This window comes from Periplaneta americana, chromosome 4 (genome assembly GCF_040183065.1).
Source record: "Periplaneta americana isolate PAMFEO1 chromosome 4, P.americana_PAMFEO1_priV1, whole genome shotgun sequence".
Lineage (NCBI taxonomy): Eukaryota > Metazoa > Arthropoda > Insecta > Blattodea > Blattidae > Periplaneta > Periplaneta americana.
In genome coordinates this window covers 173041851-173066879 of record NC_091120.1, presented here as the reverse complement: position 1 = coordinate 173066879, position 25029 = coordinate 173041851, and the positions used below count along the sequence as shown (strand labels likewise).

Here is a 25029-nt window from a genome sequence, read left to right as displayed (position 1 = left end):
ATCTCTTCTCCGTAATATTGTCATTAACAGCAGGCAATTTTCTGAGCAACCACCAGATCCCATTTCTATCTTTTCTGAAAGTACTACCGTATGTTTCCAAATTAATTCAGCCTGCAACTTCGGAAAAGTGCAAAGCTAGAGTGCTTGAAGGTAATTTCTAAAATAGACCTATAAAACATGTGCGTCACAAATAATTATCGTACTCATTCCTTTTATTGTCCTTCTCCTTTCCAAAATTATGTAAGTTTGCTCGAACTGCGCTGTCCCCTTGACCAGTGTGTAGAAGTGCATTTGCCGATGGCCAAAGTTGTGGCTATATGGCCGGGAATAACTTTGCTCACCCATTATTTCTATCCCAGTGCACCTCTACTGAATAATTTTCTAGTAACTTGAGGGGTTAGGTACAGCTTACAGCATATTCAACATGTTTTCCCTCCATTACTGTATCTTGTACAATAATGAAAATTGGTATGTGAATAACAAAGTCCTTTTGCTATATGAAAAAAATATTTTTATGATTTAAAAAAATAAGTTATATATATATATATATATATATATATATATATTTTTTTTTTCAAAATTCAGAATGGTGGCAATTCACTGTGCAGTGATGAAACTTTTCCCTTATAACTCATAAACTTGTCAACTTTTTCGCGTTCTCTCTTTTATTTTATGTTGAAACTCAAGTTTACAATAGCACGCTCTTTCAATTACATTCCTTAATAAATAACATTTTTTTTTATTTCGTGTTTGAAGAAAATACTGATATTTGACCATTTTAAAAAATGATTTAGCCTATTTTTATCAGACAATCTATCAAATGTAGAGAAGTGATTTTGCATCGTATTGTAGATATGAAATGCATACATACACACAAAAAATTTAATCACAGAATGTTGGATAGTTTTTGAGTTATGAGAGGGAAACGCTTCATCACTGTACAGTGAACTGCCACCAATTTGAATTTTGAAAAAAAAAAAAAAAAAAATATATATATATATATATATATATTTTAATCGTAAAAATATTTTTTTTTTTCATATAGCAGAAGGACAGTGTTTTACACATACTAATTTTCATTATTGTACAAGATACAGTAATGGAGGAAAAAATGTTGAATATTTCCAAAATTTTACTGCTGTAAGCTGTACCTAATTCCTTAATAGATTATACTGACATGATTTTTTATTATTATTATTATTATTATTATTATTATCATCATCATCATCATCATAAAAGATTATACTGACATGATTTATTATTATTATTATTATTATTATTATTATTATTATTATTATTATTATTATTATTATTATTATTATTATTATTATTCATGTAACCAAGATCACGAATTTACTTTAATAAAGATGAAGTTTGACTAGACGACTGAAGACCACATCGGTGCGACTGTCAAATTCATTATATCACATATGGCACGCATTGTTCTAGACGTTATTACGGCACTTTTTTTTTTTTACCAAACGCATGTCTTTAAAGTGGAACATCATTTTCTTTGCTGCAGAGCTGCAAAATCCTTCCCAATTTCACGCTACTGTCGACCGATATAGCAAACCACACCTCTGTAACACGGTTCTATCAGGCAACGTGATACGCATGCACGCCAGGTTTAAAATCCTAACCCGGAAGTGGAAAGAATGCAGTTCCTTCCCCCTCCCCCCGAACACCCGCGCACACGACACCAAATGGGGCGATCACGCAGTCCATCAGTACGCAGCAAAGTACGTGACGAGAAACGGAGAACAAAGGCGTGCAGGACATGTCCGCGACGGACCATTCAACACCTCCCGGGACGGGATCCAGAGCAGCTTTAATCTCGACTGTTCGCTGTTGGGCACGAAGCCATTCAAGAGAAAGGGTTCTGCCGCTCTCACGGGTTTTAGTAGTACGATTAAAAATAAAAAACGTATTTCCAAAAGAGTCAAAAGGGAAAGCACTAGAATAACATGATTCATCAGTGTAATCCTTCTAATGCGACGAATGAGACGTTTCCATGTCAAACGGTTGAGACGTTTCCATGTCAAACGGTTTCTTTTCTTTTTTTTTTTTTAGTAGGTTATTTTACGACGCTTTACCAACAGCTTAGGTTATTTAGCGTCTGAATGAGATGAAGGTGATAATGCCGGTGAAATGAGTCCGGGGTCCAGCACCGAAAGTTATCCAGCATTTGCTCATATTGGGTTGAGGGAAAACCCCGGAAAAAACCTCAACCAAGTAACTTGCCCCGACCGGGAATCGAACCCGGGCCACCTGGTTTCGCAGCCAGACGAGCTGACCGTTACTCCACAGGTGTGGACTAAACGGTTTCTTTCAGTTCATTCGTTCATTCATTTATTTTATTCCATAGATCTTACATGAGCAATGAAGCTTTAAGATGTGGAACAAGTCAAAATTTTACAATATTACAATTACAATTTTTACAAATTTTTACAGTTTTACAATTTAGTAATTTTCTACAATTTTTACAATTTTGTGCAATTTTTTACAATATTTTGGCGAGATGTAGTGAGATGAGGTGAGGTCCGAGGATTCGCCAAAATATTACCCGGCATTTGCCTTCTGGTTGGGGAAACCTCGGAAAAACCCAGCCAGGTAATCAATCAAAGGGGGGTAATCAAATCAAAGGGGTTGATGCCGAGGACTCGCCATAGACCATCCGGCTTCAATCCCACGGCTGTGGAAAACCTCGGAAGAAATCAAAGACCAAAGGGGGATCCAACCCAAACCCGAACACAGCTCCGGATCAGCAGCCCAGCGAGTCTGCCGACTGAGCTACATCGATGGCTCTACTAAAAGTATACAATACATAGCCAATCAGATTATTAAATTTACAAACGCAAACGATCATTCATAAGTTGAGCTATATGTATAATACAAAACAAGTAAGTTAATTAAATTTAAGGCATAAACAATTCAACCAGTTGTGATGCACAGAAATTGATAATACATATCATGCAAACTACTTCAAATTACAAACACAAACAATTTATCAACAGAGCTATACAGATTACTATTCAATTTAAAGCATATACAATTTATCGGCCAAAACTATACAAATATATACAATACAAAGTAAGCAGAATAATTTAATTTACAAGCATACTTTCATTAAGCTATACAAATTTGTGCAATTAATATCAAGTAGATTAATTCAATTTATAATCATAAACAATTCATCAGTTGAACTATACAGACTACTATACAATTTACAGCAGATACAATTCATCAATTGAGCTATACAAACTACCATTCAATTTAGAGTAGGCCTATATACGATTCATCATACAATATACTAATTCAATTTACAGCACATACAATTCATCAGTTATGCTAAACAAAAATATACATTGCATAGTAAACAGATTAAGTCAATATAAAAACATATTTTAGTTGAGGTATATAAAAATTGTACATGTCATTTAAGTAGAATAATTCAATTCACAAGCATAAACAATTCCTCAGTTGTGTAGAAGGTATGAGTATGTAGAAATTTGATTAATTCTTTTCTAAACCTTTTCTCGTGTTTCTTCAAATCTTTAAGATAATTAGGAAGTGCTTTCAAGACTGTTATACATGAATAGCGAACTCCTTTTTTAAAACAGCGTAGACTAACAGAGGGTAGATGAAGATCTGATTTATGTCTTGTATTAAAATGATGAATGTCTTGATTAGTACTGAATTTATCTTGGTTCTTAACCCAGATAAGACTGACGTCCTATATATAGGACGGAAAGTTTTATTTTTTTAACATTGCTGTGTAAGATTTTCATAGTCGGCAATCATGATACCATAATCCTTATGTGTTATAAATTGCCTCCAATTTTTTTTCTTATATTTAGTCTGTCATAGTCATTGTTATTAACATATTTGTGTGAAACGTCCGGTGTCCTATATATAGGATGTCAGTCTTATCTGGGTTAATATACAGCATCATTAGGGAAAGAATGTATTCACAAGGTAAAGTCAAGATTTCTAAGTTTCGGAAAATATTTTTACATGATGTCCTTTTCTGCACACCGGCCATTATTCTTATAGCTTTCTTTTGTAAAGCAAAAACGTGTTTAGCTTCAGACGAGTTACCCCAGAACATTAATCCATATTTCATTACAGAGTGAAAATATGCAAAGTATGACATTTTAAGTAAGTTTATATCACCAATAGTAGATAAGGATCTTAATGCATAACAGGCAGAGCTCAATTTACGAGTAATACATTCTATATGTGTTTTCCAGTTCAAGTGATTATCCAATTCTAAACCAAGAAACTTTGTGCTTATAGATTCTTTGAGATGAGTTCCATTTAATCGAATACTGTAGGAAACCTGAGCACTATTGTGTGTACTAAATTTGACTGCACTGATTTTATCAACATTAAGTGCTAGTTTATTTGCTTGGAACCATTCATTCATTAGATTCAGCACTGTATTAGAAGATCTGCAAACGGGAAAATAAATAACAGGGGCACTAGGGTGGAGTGAAAATATGAAGTTTATGGAATCAAAATGTAATACCAGAGAAAAGTTGTGGGGTGATATCATAAAGAACAATGCAAAATATATTTTCTCCAGATTAATATTTAAAGGTACCCCAAGAGCATCATATTTTGAAATTTTCACAAAATTTTGAGGTTCAGATTTTTTATCGAGAGAACATTCTCTAGTGATTTAATCTGAACAGGATACCACGAACATGTTAAAAAAATACAGTTAAAAGACTCGGCATATTTTTGGTCCCCTGTTGTTTCATCTTGAAGTGTCACAAAAACCTCAATTTATAAGAAAATTAAATTAAATCAAGAAAATTTTACAACCCTGAAAAGATATTCATTATAACGGCGGTATACCGGCTAGTCCAAGGAAGTATTGTGGAAAAAATGTTATATTTACTCCTACAAATATAATTGCAAATGAGTTTGTTGTTTTGGTTTTATTTTTAATATTATATGTTTATTTGAATGGTTTTAATTGGAAATAATCACAAGACTCTTAGGTATGATATAATATAATAAAATTAATAGAAATTCATTCTTTTTGTTTATACAAAATTTTTGATTGGAAGTCAAATATACTAATTATATTAGATAAATTATGTACGCGATATTTGTGTAACTCGGAAACGGGGATGAATATTGCAAAAAGTGTATTAGGATTTTTTGTTGCAGATAAGGTCCTGAATCACCTCCTTGGTGAAGGACTGACCTGATCTTTTGATACACCCTGTATACATATCTAATATCAATTCACATATATTTTAGAGCAGTTTTTAACTCTAATACCGCTGGAAAGGTTAGTCTACTAATACAAATGTTCGAACGAGTTCTATTTATAAGAACTGGAAGAGTACAATTCATGGTATGCATATATTAATTCCATACGAATGTATCTTCTGAGTTCATCATCATCACTATCACCATCGTCATAACATTGCCTATTGTATACGGCTTTCCTAGAGCACTGCCTATAAGGCGTTGGTCGCTGTATACTGTGTATGCAATTCTGCAGGTGTTTCCTCGCAGTTCGTATTATTATGAAGACGTGAAAAACAACGCCGCACAAGTGCACAGCAACTGACACGGAGTTCCGGCTTTTACAATGTAACATACTCATGAAAACCGCAAGTAACACGTCAGCTGTGGCAGTGAAGTCATACGCACTGTAGGTGTCAATAGCTGTCCTCTGTCGAGCAATGTCTTGCTACTGTTTGCCAAAAGAAAAGAGAAACGAAAAATCGATTTGTTTTATTTAGGTACAAGAAATTAATCCTACATAATAATGTACTCCAAAACTAAATAAAATATCATTACATATGAAGACCACGGGAGGAAAACGTGATAAGTAGGCCTACAAAATTACCGATTCTGTTTTAGATGTCATGTAATAGCTCAGATAGTGTAGATTTGCGTAGTTTAACTGTACAGAATAAGAATCTTATAGGTCCAAAGAACTTTGAAGAATGATAACCCAAAGACAACATAATATCATGAGTCTCGAAACTTTCAACTTGCTCTCCTATAAAAACAGTAAAACGTGACTTATCATGTTTTTTCCCCTGTGATCTTCATAATATAATAAGCATCTGGGATTCTACGTACGATAGCAAATTAGGGAATGCTATCTGCATTCTGACGCAATACGCGGTACTTGAATCCTGAGAACGTGAAAGATTTGACAATAGTAGTAATAATAGTAGTAGTAGTAGTAGTAGTAGTAGTAGTAGTAGTAGTAGTAGTAGTAGTAGTAGTAGTAGTAGTAGTAGTAGTAGTAGTAGTAGTAGTAGTAGTAGTAGTAATAATAATAATATGTCAATATCATAATCATTAAGGAATTTCCTACAACACAATAATTTTAACAAATTTTATTCTTCCATAATGTTCTATATGCTGCATCCTCTCTTCTCCTGTCAGTCTAAGTCGACAACATTCATACATTTCTCTTTTAATCTTCCTTCCCCTTTTTTTCTTCCGTCTAACTCCTACTCTAATACTTTCCTCGGTAATATCTGATTTGACATTCTTTTCAACATATCCAAAACCATCTTAATCTTCTTCCTCGAATTATTAGTTATAAAATGTTATTTTCCATCTCCATAATTGAAGAGTCCACTGCAGGAATGATGGATGTCATTTGGAATAATACATTTTGCAGGAGAAGCAATTGAAAGTTTGAAATGCTTAGCGCTCAAAGCTTAACTGTGATTTTCCGATCATTACTGGACAATGACTATCAGTGTTAATGTCATAACTCTGTATGTACATTCTATATGTCTTAAGCTATGCATTGACAGTTTTGGTTCATTTTCGACAAGAAAGTGACATCCATCATTCTTGCAGTGGACTCTTCAATTTCTCTTATAGTACTTTTTCAGACTTCCATCTCTTCTTGATTTCCTCGCTGACCTCTGTAAAAATATATTCTGTAGTGAAAAACTTTTGGCTCCTAATGTGTTTATGTTACATGTTTCTGTATCATATAATAAAATGATTTAGACTAAAGCCTTATATATAATATAAAATGAAGGGTTCAGAGTCATAGTGGGCCAAGCGCCATATATAAAAAATGGAGAAAGCAAGTGTTAAAGTTAAGTGAATAAAATAGTTTAATGAAGACTGACATATCATTTAGTTTTAATGTGCATACTTTATATTACTTGCTATATGTTTCATTGAATTATGGTATTTGCTTAATTTTAACCTTTGTTTTCTGCGTTTTTAATATATGGCTTGGCCCACTATGACTCTGAACCCTTCATACATTATATAGGCTATACATACATGTTTTTCTCGTTTCAAATTTATTGTTCTTACATTATAACAAACCTCTAACTGAGGTTCTGGCTGATATGTACATCTATTATCAGGCAGTACATCTCACTTGACGATATTTGTCAAAGGAAGAACAATTGTTTGTATGCATCTAAAGTCTGACTAGTGTAATAGGGAGAAAGAAACTGGCCACCCCTTCTCCATTATCTCCTGGCCTAGTTGCCTCATAAGTGGTGGCTTCTTGGTATCACTTGTGAGGTTCAAACCTGTCTTCCGATAGTTAACTACACAACACTATAACACAGAATTTAGCATACAAACTGCTCTCCTTCCATCACTCTTTTTGTGCGTCTGGTATAGTAATACCATTATTATTACTTTTTAAGGTTGAACCCAATAAGTAATTTGTTTATAGCCTTTATTTATTTTGTGTTAATAAGTTATCCATTTTATTACACGGTTACATATTCTAAGTTCGCTATGTTGGTTCGTAGTGTCACCTTCCGAAATTCAAATCAATCAGAACAAGGAGGATTCGAACCCATACCGGACAGTAACTTAGGATCAATAGACCAGCTTCTTATTGTGAGCTACAAGGGCCAATAAACCATTACTTCAAATCAGAAGCAGATGACAGCATTCTGTACGGCCATAGATTAAAATTCAAAATAAGAAAAAAAATACAAAACAACGCACATCCGTTTCCCGAGACCCGAAACCGGATCCACTGGGTTCGTAGTCGGAAAGCTACAACTTTTTTTTTCTACAGGTACAAACAATCAAGAACTCCTTGCGGCAGGTCAAGGTGACGAAAGAAATGGGCCAAATAACTAGTATGTGTGTGTGTGTGTCTATATATATATATATATATATCACGAAATGACGTTTTCCTTCACGAAGGTGTGTTACTCAAATGTTTGTTGACAAAAGGACTGCGAGCATGACTAATATAAAAATAAATGGGCCGCGTACTGACAAGTGAGAGAACTGTCGCATATTCGCTTATCGTAAGTAACGAAACGCAGCGAACCACGGTTTGTGAACGCACTACATTGCCTCGCCGGTCACGTTGTGTCACGCCGACGACGGTTGGACAGACAGACTGTCCCACAACACATAACGGGCAAGAGTGATCCTAATGACTCGGTTAACAAGAAACTGTGACATCTGTCCCACATCGCGATCGCTGCTGCCAACAGGCACATAGTGTAGGGATCTCAACCTCGCTTCGGCGGCAAGTACAGTCTGACGTCCAAAATAAATGAGTAAAGAATGTTGACTTTATCGCATTGCCTGCTACGATAATGTGTAATCAATCATAATTTATTGCTTATTTTGAAATATGTGCACCATATTATCCACACTAAAACAGTCAACCTTCTGCCTAATTCTAACAGCCTGTATGAAATTTTGGCAGTGTTGCTTCTAAGATTCCACACTATAATACTGCTATTCATACATAGAATACGATTTTGTATCAAGTAAACAAAGTTAGGCCGTGTCTCAAAGCTACATTTTCAGCTGAAGTGAACTAGATTGTTGACTAAATAGCCGGATGTGACGTCAGAAGTTATGATCCAAAGCTACATAGTGCATAGCAATCAAGTCCGTAGTAGCTAGTAAACGAAAATGCTTGCTTGATTGATGACTTGTTCACTAAACAAACATGGATACCTCATCTGCAATTGGAGTTATGAAATCTGAAAATGCTTTGGAAGTGAACTAATGTAAATATAATGTAGAATAACACGTTAACTTTGAACACTGACATTATTAGTACCTTCTGTACAATGTTTTAAACATTATTGTAATATATTAAGCCCTTATCTTTTCCACATAACTCGTAATGAAACTGCATTAGGACACTGCCTTCTTAATTTAGTACTGCACCGTGATGTCATGGTTTTAGAAGATGACCATGTTTCAAGCATAAATTTCCAAAGCTCCCTAGTGTGTAGTCTACAAGTCACCTAGTTGCTAGTCACTAGTGTATAGTATGGACTTGAGCTTTGAGACACAGCCTTAGTTCGAATGATGATGCCTTATTGGTGTCACCTATGAGGTTTAAACCTGTCTTCGGACATTTGACAAAACAACAAATATCCAACGCCATGTTATATAACTTACAGACACTCTATAGGGCATTCAAACGGGGATAGTTTACAGGAGTCAAGTGCTTGAAGCAGCTCGACTTTCCCCGTGTGATATGGTCGAGACAGTCAAGCTGTGGCTTGGCGGTCAAGCAGAATTTGAGTTGACGACTCGACAACTTTTGTGTCTACTTTCCCGTCACGTGATCAACTTGACTCCACCACTTTCCGCGTGTGAATGCTAACTTGTAGCAACTTGCAAGCAGATATTGTGGATAGTGTGTGATTGTTTTAATTAATAGCTAATTAATTTAGGTATCGAAATTGAGATTAATTTAACTTTCACACTCCACATTTTAAAAATTACTAATAATTCTATTTATAAATCACTTGGCTTTGTAATTCGAAATTATTCAAGCAACCACCTGTTTTTAGGTTAGGCCTACATCTGGTTAGAAGCAACTGAAACACGCTACTGTATATTTGGAATCCTCGTTGTAAAAACAACCTTCATTCTATCGAGCTGATACAGAATAAATTCCCTTAAGTTCCTACAAGATATTCAAAATATCTTGTCCATTCCAGTTCCCAACTAGATTATTGAGATGAATTTTTGGTTTCCACACGCTCAATGACAAAACGACTTACTCGATATTTCTCAGAAAAATATGAACAAAAATAATACTGATTCCGTTGAAATACTCAAAGTAATTCCATTTTATATCCCTCCAAATATATATAGAAGGAATTTGGTATTTAATATCTCTAGATCGAGACAAATATCACAACTTTTTCCATGTTTTGTCCATGCAATTTTTTACAAGTATCGATTTATTAAATTTCTGATTTTTTAATCATAATAAGCAATATATCTTTCATGTTTTCATTTCTTTTATTTCTATTGCTAATGAATTGCATATATTAGTACGTATTTTATAACTGCAGTCCATATGAATCATTATCACTAATTATAAATTAAATTTATGTGAAGAAGGTGCTTTGATGGGCATCTAACCTGTGTACCTACTTTCCCGTAAGTCATAGTAAATAAATATATAGACCCTATTTTTAGAAGTGCATGACATGCACGAACTTCCGTGGAATATACGGCACGAAAAAACTTCAATAATAAGAAAATTAAAATTAAACACGAGGTAATTATTTCAGAAACTTTCTATAAAACTTAAGGAACAAGGTGTCCAAAATATTACTGTAGAAGTGGTTCGCAAAAAAGGTTTAAAGAAAAAAAAAAACCCTTGAAAACAGTGTACCTCCCCATGCATACAACATTCAGCGCGCGTTTTTTACGTGTGAAACATGGTTTCAAGTTTAGTGTCTCCGAGTGATCACAAATATGGCGTAAAGTTTAAAGGCTTCAAGCACTTGACTCCTGTAAACTAGCCCCGTGTGAATCGGGCTTATATGAACCTTTCCACAATAAGCAAGAAGTTTGGGTACAGATTATGGTAAGAGAAGCTGTTTGCACTTCCATTTCAAATGAAAACAGCCTTACGAAGGACTAAGTTCAATTTGCGCCCCGCGTTTCCGTAACGTCTTTAAACCCGGAAAATACGAGCCTGCACGTCGCCACCTGTCCGAACCATCGATTGCAACACGAGCGTGGGTGTGGTCCAATCAGCTGGAGATACTCGGTGCGACTCGCAGGATGTGAAAGTGGAAACTAGCCGCCTCCGGGCGACCAGACAGATATTCCGCGTATCCATTATTTGTAACTTTGAACCAAGTGTCCCAGTCTATGAAGTGGTGGCCATTATTGCATATCTTCAGTAATCTCACTAGACAAAATCAAACTTGAGTGGGATTTAATTGACTATTTACACGATTAGAAGAAAGTATATAAAGATTAGAAGAAATAAAGTACTCTAATACTCTCTCCGTTCCAAAATATGGTATAGTCACAGTCTAGTATATGTATACAGTCACGAAGCTTGAGTTGTGAGGGTGCTAGGAACAATAGACTGTGCCGGTACTATTTCGCATTGTCTGTAATGAGGCGATAGTAGCGATCCTAGTGGTTAGCAACTATCTATGGATGCATATTTACTACGTATCGAGCTTCGTGACTGTATATACTATACCACCGAAATACACATGCGCGCACGAAATGCTTTGCGGTATTCAGTAATGAAGAGACTATCAGACAGTGCAGTTGTGAATGTTTCTAGTCTTCTGTAGTGTATCAAACTATACTTAAATAGTTCATTATGAACAGAAATCAAATGGGCACATGCTGTGATGTTCCTGTTGCAGAAAATGTAACTCAAACTCAGTCAATTTTGAATAGAATATCTAAGGCACAACACTCATATAAAAGCGGGTTGTAATTTATTGCAGTGTTTATGTTAATTTGCCTCTCTCAAAACAATGTTTCTTTTTTTCTTTTATTAATTTGACATTACATAGAATGAAATGTACTTTATTTATTAGTTTTTCTTATGTTAATTCATCAAAGAAATAAGTATCTAGAAGATGTATTAAAGTTACATTATATTACTGAGAACTTTAACAAATCTATACCATATTTTGGATCGGAATAAATTACATCTTTCTATACCATATTTTGGAACAGAGTGAGTACAATAAAACATTGACTTTCTAAACTATTAAACTATCTTGAAAATATATTATTATACCATCTCATCATTACAAATATTCCGCTAGATGGCAGTTGTGTGTTATGATGAGCTGTTCTCTTGTTATCAGTTTTGCCAACTATACAATCTTCATTGAACTGTAGAGACGATTACTAGTCAAGAAGGCTTTGTTGATTCAATTTTCATTTTTATTAAAAGTTGCATTCTACTTCAATCACTAATATATTATATTAAGCAATCTCTGATACGTCACTATTCATTTAATTTCATAACATAACCTAACTTAAATATAAAAAAAAAATTAATGATAGAAAAGTTTTAATTAAGGATGATGAAATAAACATGAATCACTTTAATAGGTACAATAAAATTGTTGAAAGTACAATGTTGGCAAACAAACAAAAATAGTAGGGAGGTGATAACAACTGAAGGATAAGCAGCCATGATTGGTTGAGACACGTCGTTGCGTACCGTTTGTACCTACTGCGTCCAATAGGAATGGCTGGAATTTGCTTTGAGTTATTGTAAAGACTTTGTGAATGGACTATGTTCTGTAAATGTATTCAAATCAACGGGTCATTACTATCTAATGTGTGTAGGATGAATAATAAGAAAATTATTAAAGCATCGAATATCTTTCACATCATTCGACGGCAACAGAAAACTGAAAGTTATGATTTCATGCTTGGCAGAGCAAATGATCAAAGTTCAATTCCCAACACATGTTTGCACTCTGATAAACTGTATCTCCACAGAAGAGATTATGATAATCCTGTGTCACATACACAAACCAATGCAGTTCAGTTACTTCATGCGGTTGCATGAACATGTGATATCCTTTTCCTGTAAGTTTCGACGCAACTTATCTTAAATAATACACAATACTACTGTATAAATAGAGTACATTTGTTACACTCTTCATTCTGAAGCAGTTTCCTATGGCGATGGAAGAAATAAAAGGGATGTAAGCTGGATAGTTTGCTTACACGTTATCAAGCTTCCGCATAACCCTCGTGTGCACAAAGGTTTAATGCGCCCAAAAGCACGGATATGAATCATGCCTGGCATGATAATCCGTGGTCATTGTCATGCTGAACTCGTTCTACCACGTGTTCATATACCGTTAATAGGGATCTAAAAGTGCCCAAGAGATACTAACTCAACATTATCCTCACAGTGTGTTTACTTGAAAAAACATGACATTGGAACCTTCAACCACAGAGATTTCCTACGTTCATAGAAGGATGATTATTCGTATCTATGACGGAAGGAACTAGCTAATTTAGAATTCGATTAATCATAAAACGAAAATAGCTGATGTCAACTTCACATAATTATGATGGCTAGTCACGTAAAAGAATCAATAATTTTAAGAAATGAATCGTGTCAAAACAATACCGCAGTATAACGCAAAGCCAAATACCGGAATTTGACAATCTCATCAAAACTGTCACAAAGCAGTGACGTACCCGTATTGAACAATTTCATAAATGGTGTCATCCTAGCAGCAATGCCATCACCTGATAGTCCTAATACGGCACAGTACAGATCTTGCGTCAGTAGGCAAAAGGAAATAAGAGTCACTGCATGGATTTTCAGGTTATGATTGATATAATAGTGTTTTGGAGAAGAATGGAACGTGTGAAGTGTACAGACAGAATAAGAAATGAAGCTATGTTGGAAAGAGTGGGTGAAGAAAGAATGATGTTGAAACTGAACAGGAAGAGGAAAAGGAACTGGCTGAGAAGAAACTGCCTACTGAAGAATGCACTGGAAAGAATGGTGAACGGGAGAAGAGTTCTGGATAGAAGTAGATATCAGATGATAGACGACATTAAGATATATGGATCATATGAGGAAACAAAGAGGAAGGCTGAAAATAGGAATATTGGCGAAAGCTGGGTTTGCAGTGAAAGGCCTGCCCTTGGGCAGAACACTAAATGAAATGAATATTTTATGCTTGTTTTGATGATGATACTCCTGAATTGCAGGAATGGATAGTTACTTACGTATTTCGATATTTAAAACAATTAAGTCATAAAGCTGTACACAAAGTGGAATATTCATCTCACCATATCTCAAAATGGAGGTATTGGACTTACTTCCCTTCGACTTCAGAGGTAAGAGATGTTGGTGGTCACTGAACTAGACACCGACCATCTTCTATAAATTCTTATCAGCATCAACAGCCGTTAACTTGCATTATCAGCATCCTGATAACTGTCCCTGCCTGTTGCGGCCTTGATAAGAATGCATAAACAGTTTAATGGCAGCTGACACATTCAGTGTTGCCACTTTTTCATTAAAATCTGTGAACCTACTTCAAATGAACTTTGACATCGATACGTCTGTAACTACGTCCAGTAGTAGGGTGCCATCCCAGAAAGTCGACTGACATTTGCAGGTGAGTTTTGTCGCGCACATAATTTCTAAACTATATGGCATATTCCAAATAAGTAAAAGGCGGTCGACAGACGAAGGATCAAAGTATCCAACGTGACTTTGAGTTGAAGCAGGTGACGTCATCTAGGGATACGCGGAAGGGGTGAATCTGAAACACGAATTGGCGGATCGCGCAGCAGACGAGGCAGTTTAACTCGAGATTGCAAAGTGATAGAACGTTTTCAGTGGTGTCAAACGATTTCAACAAGGCTACAATTTCACCTTATTCCATAAACACTTAACACGACAGTCGACAAGTCAAATTGGAAAAATTAATTCACAATGTCGAGGCATAGGCATATGCAATGCGAATGGTAGAGAACGCACAGCTGTCAAAAGAAAAAGTGGCCGCTCTCCTGAAACAAAGTTCCCTTCGGGTATCTTCGCTACAATTCGGAGAAGGCGATGTTACATGTTATTGGACCACGTTGCCTGATATCTACAGTTATAATTGAAGTATTCTGTGTGTTATCGCTAGCATAATGGTAGCGTTCAGGCCTCTTATTCATGAGGTCCTGCGTTCGACTACAACCACGTGCTTTTTATGTTCTTTTTTGTTCTGTTTTTGAGAGAGACAAACTATACATAATGGCTCCTTTCTCTTTTACGATTATTTTAGTAATTAACATCAGGTTCATTAATATATTATGCCATGACTTTATCATTATGATATTGTGGCTGCAAATGGAAAGAAAAAAGATTTTATTCTCAATAAAAATATCCTTCGTGGCATAAACAAAACAAATTTACTGACGTCGGCCTTAAAACATTCAAACAATTAAGCGTTCAAAAAACAAAACAAAAAGCCACAATTCAATATTTAGTCTATCTTCCTCTTATCTCGATCATCTTGCAGTTGAGTGGGCATGGAATTGACTAGTCTTTGCAAATAGCGACTGTTTTTATACACGATATTCCAGGCATTCTGAACATACATAAGTGTTCTGTCCATGGGCAGGTCTTTCATTGCAAACCCAGCAATCTCCAATCTTTCCTATTTTCTGCCTTCCTCTTAGTCTCCGCATATGATCCACATATCCTAATGTCGTCTATTATTCTTTTCAACCAGAGACCCAACCAGTTACTTTTTAACTTTCTAATCAGTTTCAGCATCATTCTTTCTTCACTCACTTTTTCAAACACAATTTTATTTCTTATTCTATCTGTCCACTTCACACGCACCGTTCTTCTTCACATCCACATTTCAAATGCTTCAATTCGTTTCTCTTCATTTCGTCGTAATGTCCATGTTCCTTCCCCATACAATGCCACACTCCACACAAAGCACTTCACTAGTCTCTTCCTTAGTTCTTTTTCCAGAGATCCGCAGAAGATCCTTCTTCTTCTATTTAAAGCTTCCTTTGTTCATGTTTGCAGTTTTTCTTGGGAAGGATAGGCCTAAATGCGGTAACATCCAGTTGCTTTCCGCACACCACTATCTCTTTCGCATCTTATTAAATTCCAGGGGGCCCAAGCGTGGAGATGAGGAGAGTGGATTTGACTAATTGGGCTCTCCGGACTTCACCGAAAGTCACGGCAAGGGTTAAATATTAATTCTATCAGGATGTTTGACCCTACCAGAGATCGGGAAATCTCAATTAGCCTTTGCCCCCCGCATCCTGGACTAGCTTCTACGAATCATCAGAAAATTTTAGAGTGTGATTGGGCCAATTTTTCCGAAAATGTTTCCACACTTTTGCCCTCGTAGCTCAGCGGACGAACGTCGGAATTTAGATGTCAACGTCTCAGGTTCAATTCCTCGTTACTCCTTTTCATTTTATTGTGGTTCAAGATAGTATAATGTAATAATACAAAAGAAAAACTAATAGCAGTATTATGCAACTGGATTTCTCCAAACCTAATATTAAATTTATGTTATTTATATCGCTAAAGAACGATTACAATATAAATAACTTGAATATTATTTATACAGTATCACTAAAGAACGATAACACAATATAAATGATAAATATCGGTTTGTTTAATTAATATAAGATATTATATAATAAAGGTAAAGGTATCCCCGTAACGTGCCATGAAGGCACTTGGGGGGCATGGAGGTAGAGCCCCATGCTTTCCATGATCTCGGCACTAGAATGAGGTGGTGTGGTCAGTACCACGCTCTGACCGCCTTTTACCCCCGGGAAAGACCCGGTACTCAATTTTATAGGAGGCTGAGTGAACCTCGGGGCCGTTCTGAAAGTTTGGCAACGAGAAAAAATCCTGTCACCACCTGGGATCGAACCCCGGACCTTCCAGCCAGCTGCTCTACCAACTGAGCTACCCAATACGTATTTAATTATCTAAATAAAATAACCTATTTTACAAAGAAAGATATTTATTTGTGTTACAATAATTACCTACATAAAATACAGATTATTTATATTGCGAAAGAACAATAACAATACAAATAACTTGAATATTATTTTATAATGCTAATGAAGGAAAACAATATAAATGATAACTTGAATATTATTTATATCGCTAAAGAACGATAACAATATAAAAAACGTGAATATTATTCATATCGGAATTTCACAGATTTATTACAGATGTATTTAAGAAATTGTAGAAGTATAGTAGTTAGTAACAGTGTCCTATTTATTCTTCTTGGAGCCAAATTTGTAACTTTTAAAAGTGTGGTTACTATGTTGGAGTGTATGTGTTGCAACGGATGCTTGATTTGTTATGTAAGTCAGTTATGGGATGCTTGATGTCGTCGCAATGTCGTAATTATAGTTTGTGTTTGTATGACTATTGTGTATTAATTTATGATGTATGGTACGGAAAGCTGCATATTTGTGTTATAGAAGTGTTACGTATGTGTGTTGTTAATGTTTTTGTATGTTTCAAATTGATAACTGATATTTGTTTTGCAATTGCAATGCCTAATTTACGGATTGTTTATGTTTTGTTTACATCGCGTAAGCTAATTTAATTTTCTTTTCCATTTCTCTTTATGCTTATCTTTTTTGTGTATAAAACTATAGCCTTAACATACATATGTAAAATAGGGCTAACCCCCATTGGAGATACTGTAGCTACAATAGTAATAATTATTATTCATATCGTTATAAAACGATAACAGAATACAAATGATGACTTGAATTTTATTCATATCTCTAAAGAACGATAACAAAATATAAATAACGTGATATCCATCAAGAACGATAACTGGATATAAATGATAATTTGAATATCATTTACATCACTAAAGAACGATTAAAAAATAAAATGAAAACTTGAAGAAGGCGAGAACCCAGAACCTTTAAATCATTAAACAAGCACTCTACCGCTGGTCTGCGAGGAGCAGATATGGAACACTTTCATAGTTCCGGAACTGCTTACAAGCACATGCATCGTGTAACATCGCCGCGACCCGAAGTGGACTTTGAAAATATTCGCTGTTCACGAGTGCGGCCACTTTTTTTTTTTTTTTTTTTGACAGCTGTACAAGCAACGGGTAGCAAACGATAGAGCACGATGGTTACTATAGCAACTAGGGTTGCCAACTTTTTTTTAAGAAAATACGGGAGATTAAGGAATCGACAAAATTTCACATTGGAAATTTACAAATTATTCCGTTCAGTTATTTAAAAAACAACTTTATTCTACACTTTGGCAGCTAGGCTTAAATTAAAAGTAGGCTATTTTGAGACAGATTTTTTCTCGCGTAATAATTGAAGTCGACTGCATTTTGCAGCTCTGATTTGATTAAATGTGTCGTGCTCCTGTTTCGAACATCTGTCCAATTATTGTTCATGACATAAAACATCCTCTTTGTATGAGCATTACTACCTGGTGTGCTTAGAACAAAACTAGCTAGTTTTTATTTTTCCATCATAATTTTAATATTGTTTGATTTTAAACTGGTGCTCACTAAAACCCATTTCTGGCAAGCATTACGTCCTATAAACACTGCACATTTCAATGCCTGTCTTGAACAGTTGTATAATATTGCGTACACGTCCAATTTCATACATAAATATTTTCAGGAAAGAACCTAACAACCCAGCCACTAGCCTTTACAGAGGGGCCAGCAGATGCGACATAACTACTCGGACGGGCAGTAGTCTTCCTTTGAAAAGAGAACCGCGCGTTGATTTTGACCCGAAGAAGAGTCCGCCATTTTTTCTTGGGACGAATGTACAAGAAAAAAATATCAATGGCTCAGTGTCAGAGTTGCTTAAACCACAATTGCGGTGGAAAAAGTTATTGAAGTCTAAACTTGTCGTTTGTTAAAATTATATGCTCTCAATTGGAAATTATTTCTCATTTACCATCATATGAAGGGTTCAGAGCCATAGTGGGCCAAGTGCCATTTATTAAAAACGGAGAAAGCAAGGGTTGAAGTTAAGTGAATGCCATAGTTTAATGCAGACTGACATATCATTCTGTTTTAATGTGTATACTTTATATTACTTGCTATATGTTTCCATTGAATTATAGTAATAACTTCATTTTAACCCTTGTTTTCTACGGTTTTAGTAAATGGCGCTTGTCCCACTATGGTTCTGAACTCTTCATATAATAGTTAGGCCTATCTAGTACATGTACTTTGTCACACATAAACGATAAATTTCAGTCATTCTATGCAGAAATCAGAGGCTTAAAAATTTGTGGGTTAGGCAACTGTGGCACTGAGCCACTCCACAGGAACCAGTTAAATAAGGAAGGATTTAAATATATTATGTAAACAAGAAACTCATATTTAAATAATATTTTAAACACACTTTATGGACTATTTTATGCGATTTTTCCAAGCATATCTTCTTCTTCTTCTTCTTCTTATTATTATTATTATTATTACTTAATTACAAATGGCTTTTAAGGAACCCGGAGATTCATTGCCGCCCTCACATAACTTAAGCCCGCCATCGGTCCCCTATCCTGTGCAAGATTATTATTATTATTATTATTATTATTATTATTATTATTATTATTATTATTATTATTAAGAAAATAATTCGTCATTTGAATTCAATTATGATTGCTTTCAGAAACTGAGTTTCATTCAATACATTAACATTGTGTGGCTGATGACGTCTTGTGAAATTTTAATCTTGCCTTATTTCTTAAAGCATTCAATGTTTAAAATGAAATAAAATTATAAAATTAAAAATAAAGATGGTTTGAACAGCGTAACATCCGTAATCAGTACAACATTAAAGCACAGTCTACTATATACAGTCACGAAGCTTGAGTTTTGAGGGTGCTATAAACAATAGACTGTGACGGTACTATTTTGCATTGCCTGTAATGAGGCGATATTGGCGATCCTAGTGGTGAGCAACTATCTAATGTTTGCATATTTACTACGTATTGAGCTTCGCGACTATATATACTAGACTGTGATTAAAGGTTCTTTATATGCCACAGTTCCATGCTTTCACGACCTCGGCACTAGAATCAATGGTGAGTCAGCACCACGCCCCAACCGCCTTTAACCTCCGAGAAGGCCTGGTACCCAACTTGACAGGATGCTGAGTGGACTCCGGGGCTATTCTCAAGATAAATTCCACCACCAATCGGAACTGAACCAGAGACCTTTCAGTCCTTAGTCGGTTTTCCTACCAACTGAGCTACCAAGCCACCTATCCTTGATAAGTAGCAATCAGAAATTGTTATATTTATTGAGGTACAAGTTATTGATAACGTTATCTTGAAACAACGCAATACGTCAGTGATAAATCGAAATATCACAAATGTAGATCATGCAATCACAAGAAACGGGAAAGAAAAGCCTAGTCAACATTAAAGTTCGTATCATATAGCCTAACTTATTCCTTTAAAATACGGAATACAGTATCTGACAAAATTAAACTCAGAACAACTATTAATCATAGCAGAAAATTCAACGATTTCTGAAGCAAGTGAAGCGATTGGTTTGGAAGTAAATCCCGAAAAGACAAAAAGTATATGATTATGTCTCGTGACGAGCAAATTATATGAAACGGAAATATAAAAATTGGAGATTTATCTTTTGAAGGGGTGTAAAAATTCAAATACCTGGGAGCAACAGTAACAAATATAAATGATACTCGGGAGGAAATTAAACACAGAATAAATATGGGAAATGCGTGTTACTATTCGGTTGAGAAGCTTTTATCATCCAGTCTGCTGTCAAAAAATCTGAAAGTTAGAATTTATAAAACAGTTATATTACCGGTTGTTCTTTATGGTTGTGAAACATGGACTCTCACTTTGAGAGAGGAACAGAGGTTGAGGATGTTTGAGAATAAGATTCTTAGGAAAATATTTGGGGCTAAGAGGGAGGAAGTTACACAACGCAGAACTGCACGCACTGTATTCTTCACCTAACATAATTAGGAACATTAAATACAGACGTTTGAGATGGGCAGGGCATGGAGCACGTATGGGCGAATCCAGAAATGCATATAGGCCTAGAGTGTTAGCTGGGAGACCGGAGGGAAAAAGACCTTTGGGGAGGCCGAGACGTAGATGGGGAGGATAATATTAAAATGGATTTGAGGGAGGTGGGATATGATGACAGAGACTGGATTAATCTTGCACAGAATAGGGACCGCTGGCGGGCTTATGTGAGGGCGGCAATGAACCTGCAGGTTCCTTAAGCACTACTATTAAACCCACATAGTGTAGTTAAAATTTGTTACAGCGTGTACTGATAAGTGCTCAAACATGTGGTTAAAAATTTTATGACAACTTTAAAACTGTAAGAGTTGAAAATTTCAGTCATAATTACCTTTACAAAATAAAAAAAAAGTCATTCTAAGATGTGCATTTATATCGCTACTTAATCGGTAGTTGCTGACGTAGCTCAGTTAGCTATAATAAGCTGGTTTTCTGGTGTGAGACAGGCTTGGGCATGAGTTCGGATTTTTTTCGAGGTTCGCCCCCAATTTTATTGTAAGGCGAATGTCAGATAATTCGTAGTGAATCCGCGGTTTCGTATCATTAAAACACCATCTCGATATCATTAATTCCACACTAAATAACCTCACAGTTGTTACAGTATGGTTAAATAACTCATTAAAAACTAATTGATGACCCCAACGTAATAGCATTAAGTTTCAATTGTAACATGGAGCACGGAGACAAAATTATTCTCGATCGTTGTTGCCTTAAAACTTTTTTTTTCGATTCTGACGTTTTTGAAGGAGAACACTTTTTTTTTTTCTCTGAATCACACATGACTTTCGATGTAGGCAGACCTATCCAAGTTGAAGTCTGTGGGTGATGCATTTAGATTGCGTCATGGTTACCAATTAAGTTACGTAAGAATACAAATAACAAGAATAATTTTATAACACAACTAAAACATCGAGCACAAAACTCGCTGAAAGAAACAACCATCAGAAGGTATGTAGGCCTATGTAGGCTATTGCTTTAGTCTCCGGCTGGCTATCGAATCATCATGCACGCGTAACTAACCAAACAAAAATTTCAAGCAGACTACCATAATAGCAGCGAAAGCTTTCTTTCCTTTCTCACGGTAAAATGCTCCTTAAGCTTCCGAAAAATAATCTCAAACATGTTTCTGAAAAGTTTTTTTCTACTGTTTGCAGTGCTCTTACCGAAAGCGACAGTCAGGTCGAGTTCCTATCTATATCAAGCAATTCTCAGTTTGAAGCTTCTGTTGTCAAAATGAATCTTCTTGAAAATGCTTTTAAACATGGTATCCGTTAGTCGATCAGGTTAGGTCAATAACTAGGGCGATTTGCTTCGTTAGGTTAACACGTGGGATGAATAAGTTCAGTCTAACATTTTAGTTCCGTATGAGAGATCACATTAACATTTACAATCACAAAAGTACGTTTACAAAATTATTGGGTTTGGACACTTCATTGGGAAAACTGTTTAAAGCGAGAGTCGGTTTTAATGTAAGAGACAGACAAATAGAAAAAAGGCGTAACCAGACACATCAAACGAGGAAGGCTATCTCGCACCTACACTAAAATTCACAAAAACACTACGAAATAGCTAGGCATACATTTTTTAAGAGAATGTTATCAATACACGCATTTTTGACAACTGTTACTAGTGTACATTAAAGTACTGAATTAAAAACAATATTGTTCCTATCCAAGCAAATGTCAATGAATAGTTTCAACACTATAGCAAAATTTTAATGAATTGATAGTGTCATAGAAAGCGTTCGAAGAAATTATGGATTTAATAAATAGCCTATAGATTGCTACATGACATAGCCTAAATGCTTAACACGACGAAAATGTTAAATGTTATGTTTTATTTAACGACGCTCGCAACTGCAGAGGTTATATCAGCGTCGCCGGATGTGCCGGAATTTTGTCCCGCAGGAGTTCTTTTACATGCCAGTAAATCTACTGACATGGGCAGTCACATTTAAGCACACTTAAATGCCATCGACCTGGTCCGGGATCGAACCCGCAACCTTGGGCATAGAAGGCCAGCGCTATACTAACTTGCCAACCAGGTCGACTTAACACGACGATGATTATGGATTTCTGGGTAACTATTTAATACTTTTAATTCTCCACTCGTGTCTAAAGACTGTACATTCAGATTATAGTAAGGCTTTATGTAGTAAGAAAACCGGCTGTGTCTTCCAAATGTACAGGCATATTATATTCGATACAATGTAGACATGACGTGCAAAAAGGCCTATTCTATAAGCAGGCGTTGAATGAATGGGGGAATTTAAAATACCACAGTACACAACAGCATATGAACACCTGTTTTCTGTATGTCGTACTTCGTACAGTACACTTTAATAGGCTATGTCAATACAAGTCATACCTCAATTTCTATTGAGAAACGTAAATGTCATTTATTCGCCCTACTATACAATCTAATTATGCATCACAACTGTCCAAGAGAACAGTGTTTTTTTAGATGTTTATCCTAGATATATTAAAACTTGCAGTAGGAGTCTTGAAGAGTTCTAAATCACACATGAGTATGTAACTCATAACTGTCTTATTATCATCATCAACAAAATAGCCTACTTTGTCTTGCTATCTTAGTAACTATAAACTACAACAAAAAAGTGAATAGAAATTCTAAGAACACTTTTAACTTATTCTATCAAAATCTCTAAAAAAACGTGAACAGAAATATTATAGGAACACTTTCATTCTGTCAAACACGTAATAAGTTCGAAGTACGAACATCTAATATTTACTTCTCTTCAAATTGACCATTTCCTACTCACAACTGTATGTATGTGCGTGTTTTCCTGTTAAAATTTCATAAAATATCTGTCGCCGCATTATTCCCATTCTGATACTACAGTACATTAATTCTAAAGAAGGTGTAAATACTAATAATTATAGGCTATCACCTGTTTAGCCTATGTGAATTCATTCATACTGCGTAACAAAAATACGCAATTGGCATGGATTATAATATAGGCTACAATTACCTTTCACACAGGCCTACAATACAACCCAATTTGATCGATGTATTGAAATCTACATTTTACCCGGGACACAAGATTCTTCGAAATTTGAATTACATCTTACATAACATAATATCATACGATAGGTAATATGTACTGTACTATTTCACTTAATTATAGTACTGTTAAATTACTTACATTGTAATAGGCCTATATAAAGCATACCGAATTTTCGCTACAGGAAAATGGGACAATATTATAAGCAGATATGGCAAAAATGGATAAAATAAAAGGATAAATTTCAGAACACGGATACCTTCCTTTCCCTCTTAAATAAAAATTAACCATTAAGCTTAAAATACTGTGAGAGGTTATGTCAATTTGAAATTTGGAACAAAATTCTTTAAAAACGTTTTTGCAGTACTATGTCTATGTCCTACCTGTGTAAACTTTATCTTGGTTATAAATTAATTTTACATTCAAATTAATATAAAAACATTTAGATCATCTTAATAAACATATGAACATTGGTGATGTGCCCATTTTAATTCTACTTGTACTTATGAACTGCCCTTCACGCCTTCATTTACATGCTTGGTGTAGACGTCAAAATGATGTTACATGTATTCTGAATAACTCAACTCTTAACAACATGAAAAATCTATTTGTAAATAATACGATTCATCACATGTCAAAACTTACTTTTAGCAGCACTAAGCAAGTCTTTCACTTCTTTCACTAGTCCTTTTATTTGTTGACTGGTTCTCTCAAGTTCTTTCTCATGTGTATGCAGTTTTTCTCTAAAATACGGGCTATCAGTTAAACAATCAGAAAATTCTAGCGGTTGTAGTCCCACCCCCATGGTAAAATTGTAACACTTAACAGCACACCATTCAAAATTTATGGAAACATAACCAACTTCCTCAGCTACGTACACATCACTCGACCACTGACAAATGATTACTAAATACACGAAGTTAACTTCGGACCTGTTCACTCTACAATTTACGCCATTTTGTTTCTAACCGTATTTAAAGGATTACTGCGACATCTGCCGGATAATCGCTATATTTTTTCGATTTTTATTAGTACAAAATAAATTTACATCTAAGATAGATGGCAGCTGTGTCCAAGATTGCCAGGCACGTCATCTCATTTTATCACAACGTGATTTGTGTTCTTTACTACTCAAACCCGGGGATGGTTTTTGATATCATTCATTAATGCTCTCTGTAGGCTCCTG

At 35.3% G+C, this 25029-nt stretch overlaps 1 protein-coding gene across 4 annotated transcripts in view; it reads right to left on the bottom strand.

Annotated features, from left to right (window-relative positions):
- The window catches only part of Graf (GTPase regulator associated with FAK), a 432476-nt gene extending 407691 nt beyond the window's left edge, over window positions 1–24785 (bottom strand). For 3 of the 4 annotated variants that reach the window (XM_069824366.1, XM_069824368.1, XM_069824367.1), the window contains exon 1: window positions 24489–24785. In XM_069824366.1, coding sequence (XP_069680467.1) covers window positions 24489–24648 — 160 coding nt within the window. In that variant the 5' untranslated portion in view covers window positions 24649–24785. The remainder of the gene's footprint in view (window positions 1–24488) is intronic. The other variant, XM_069824369.1, reaches the window with a different exon arrangement.
- Between the last annotated feature and the right edge of the window lie 244 nt (window positions 24786–25029).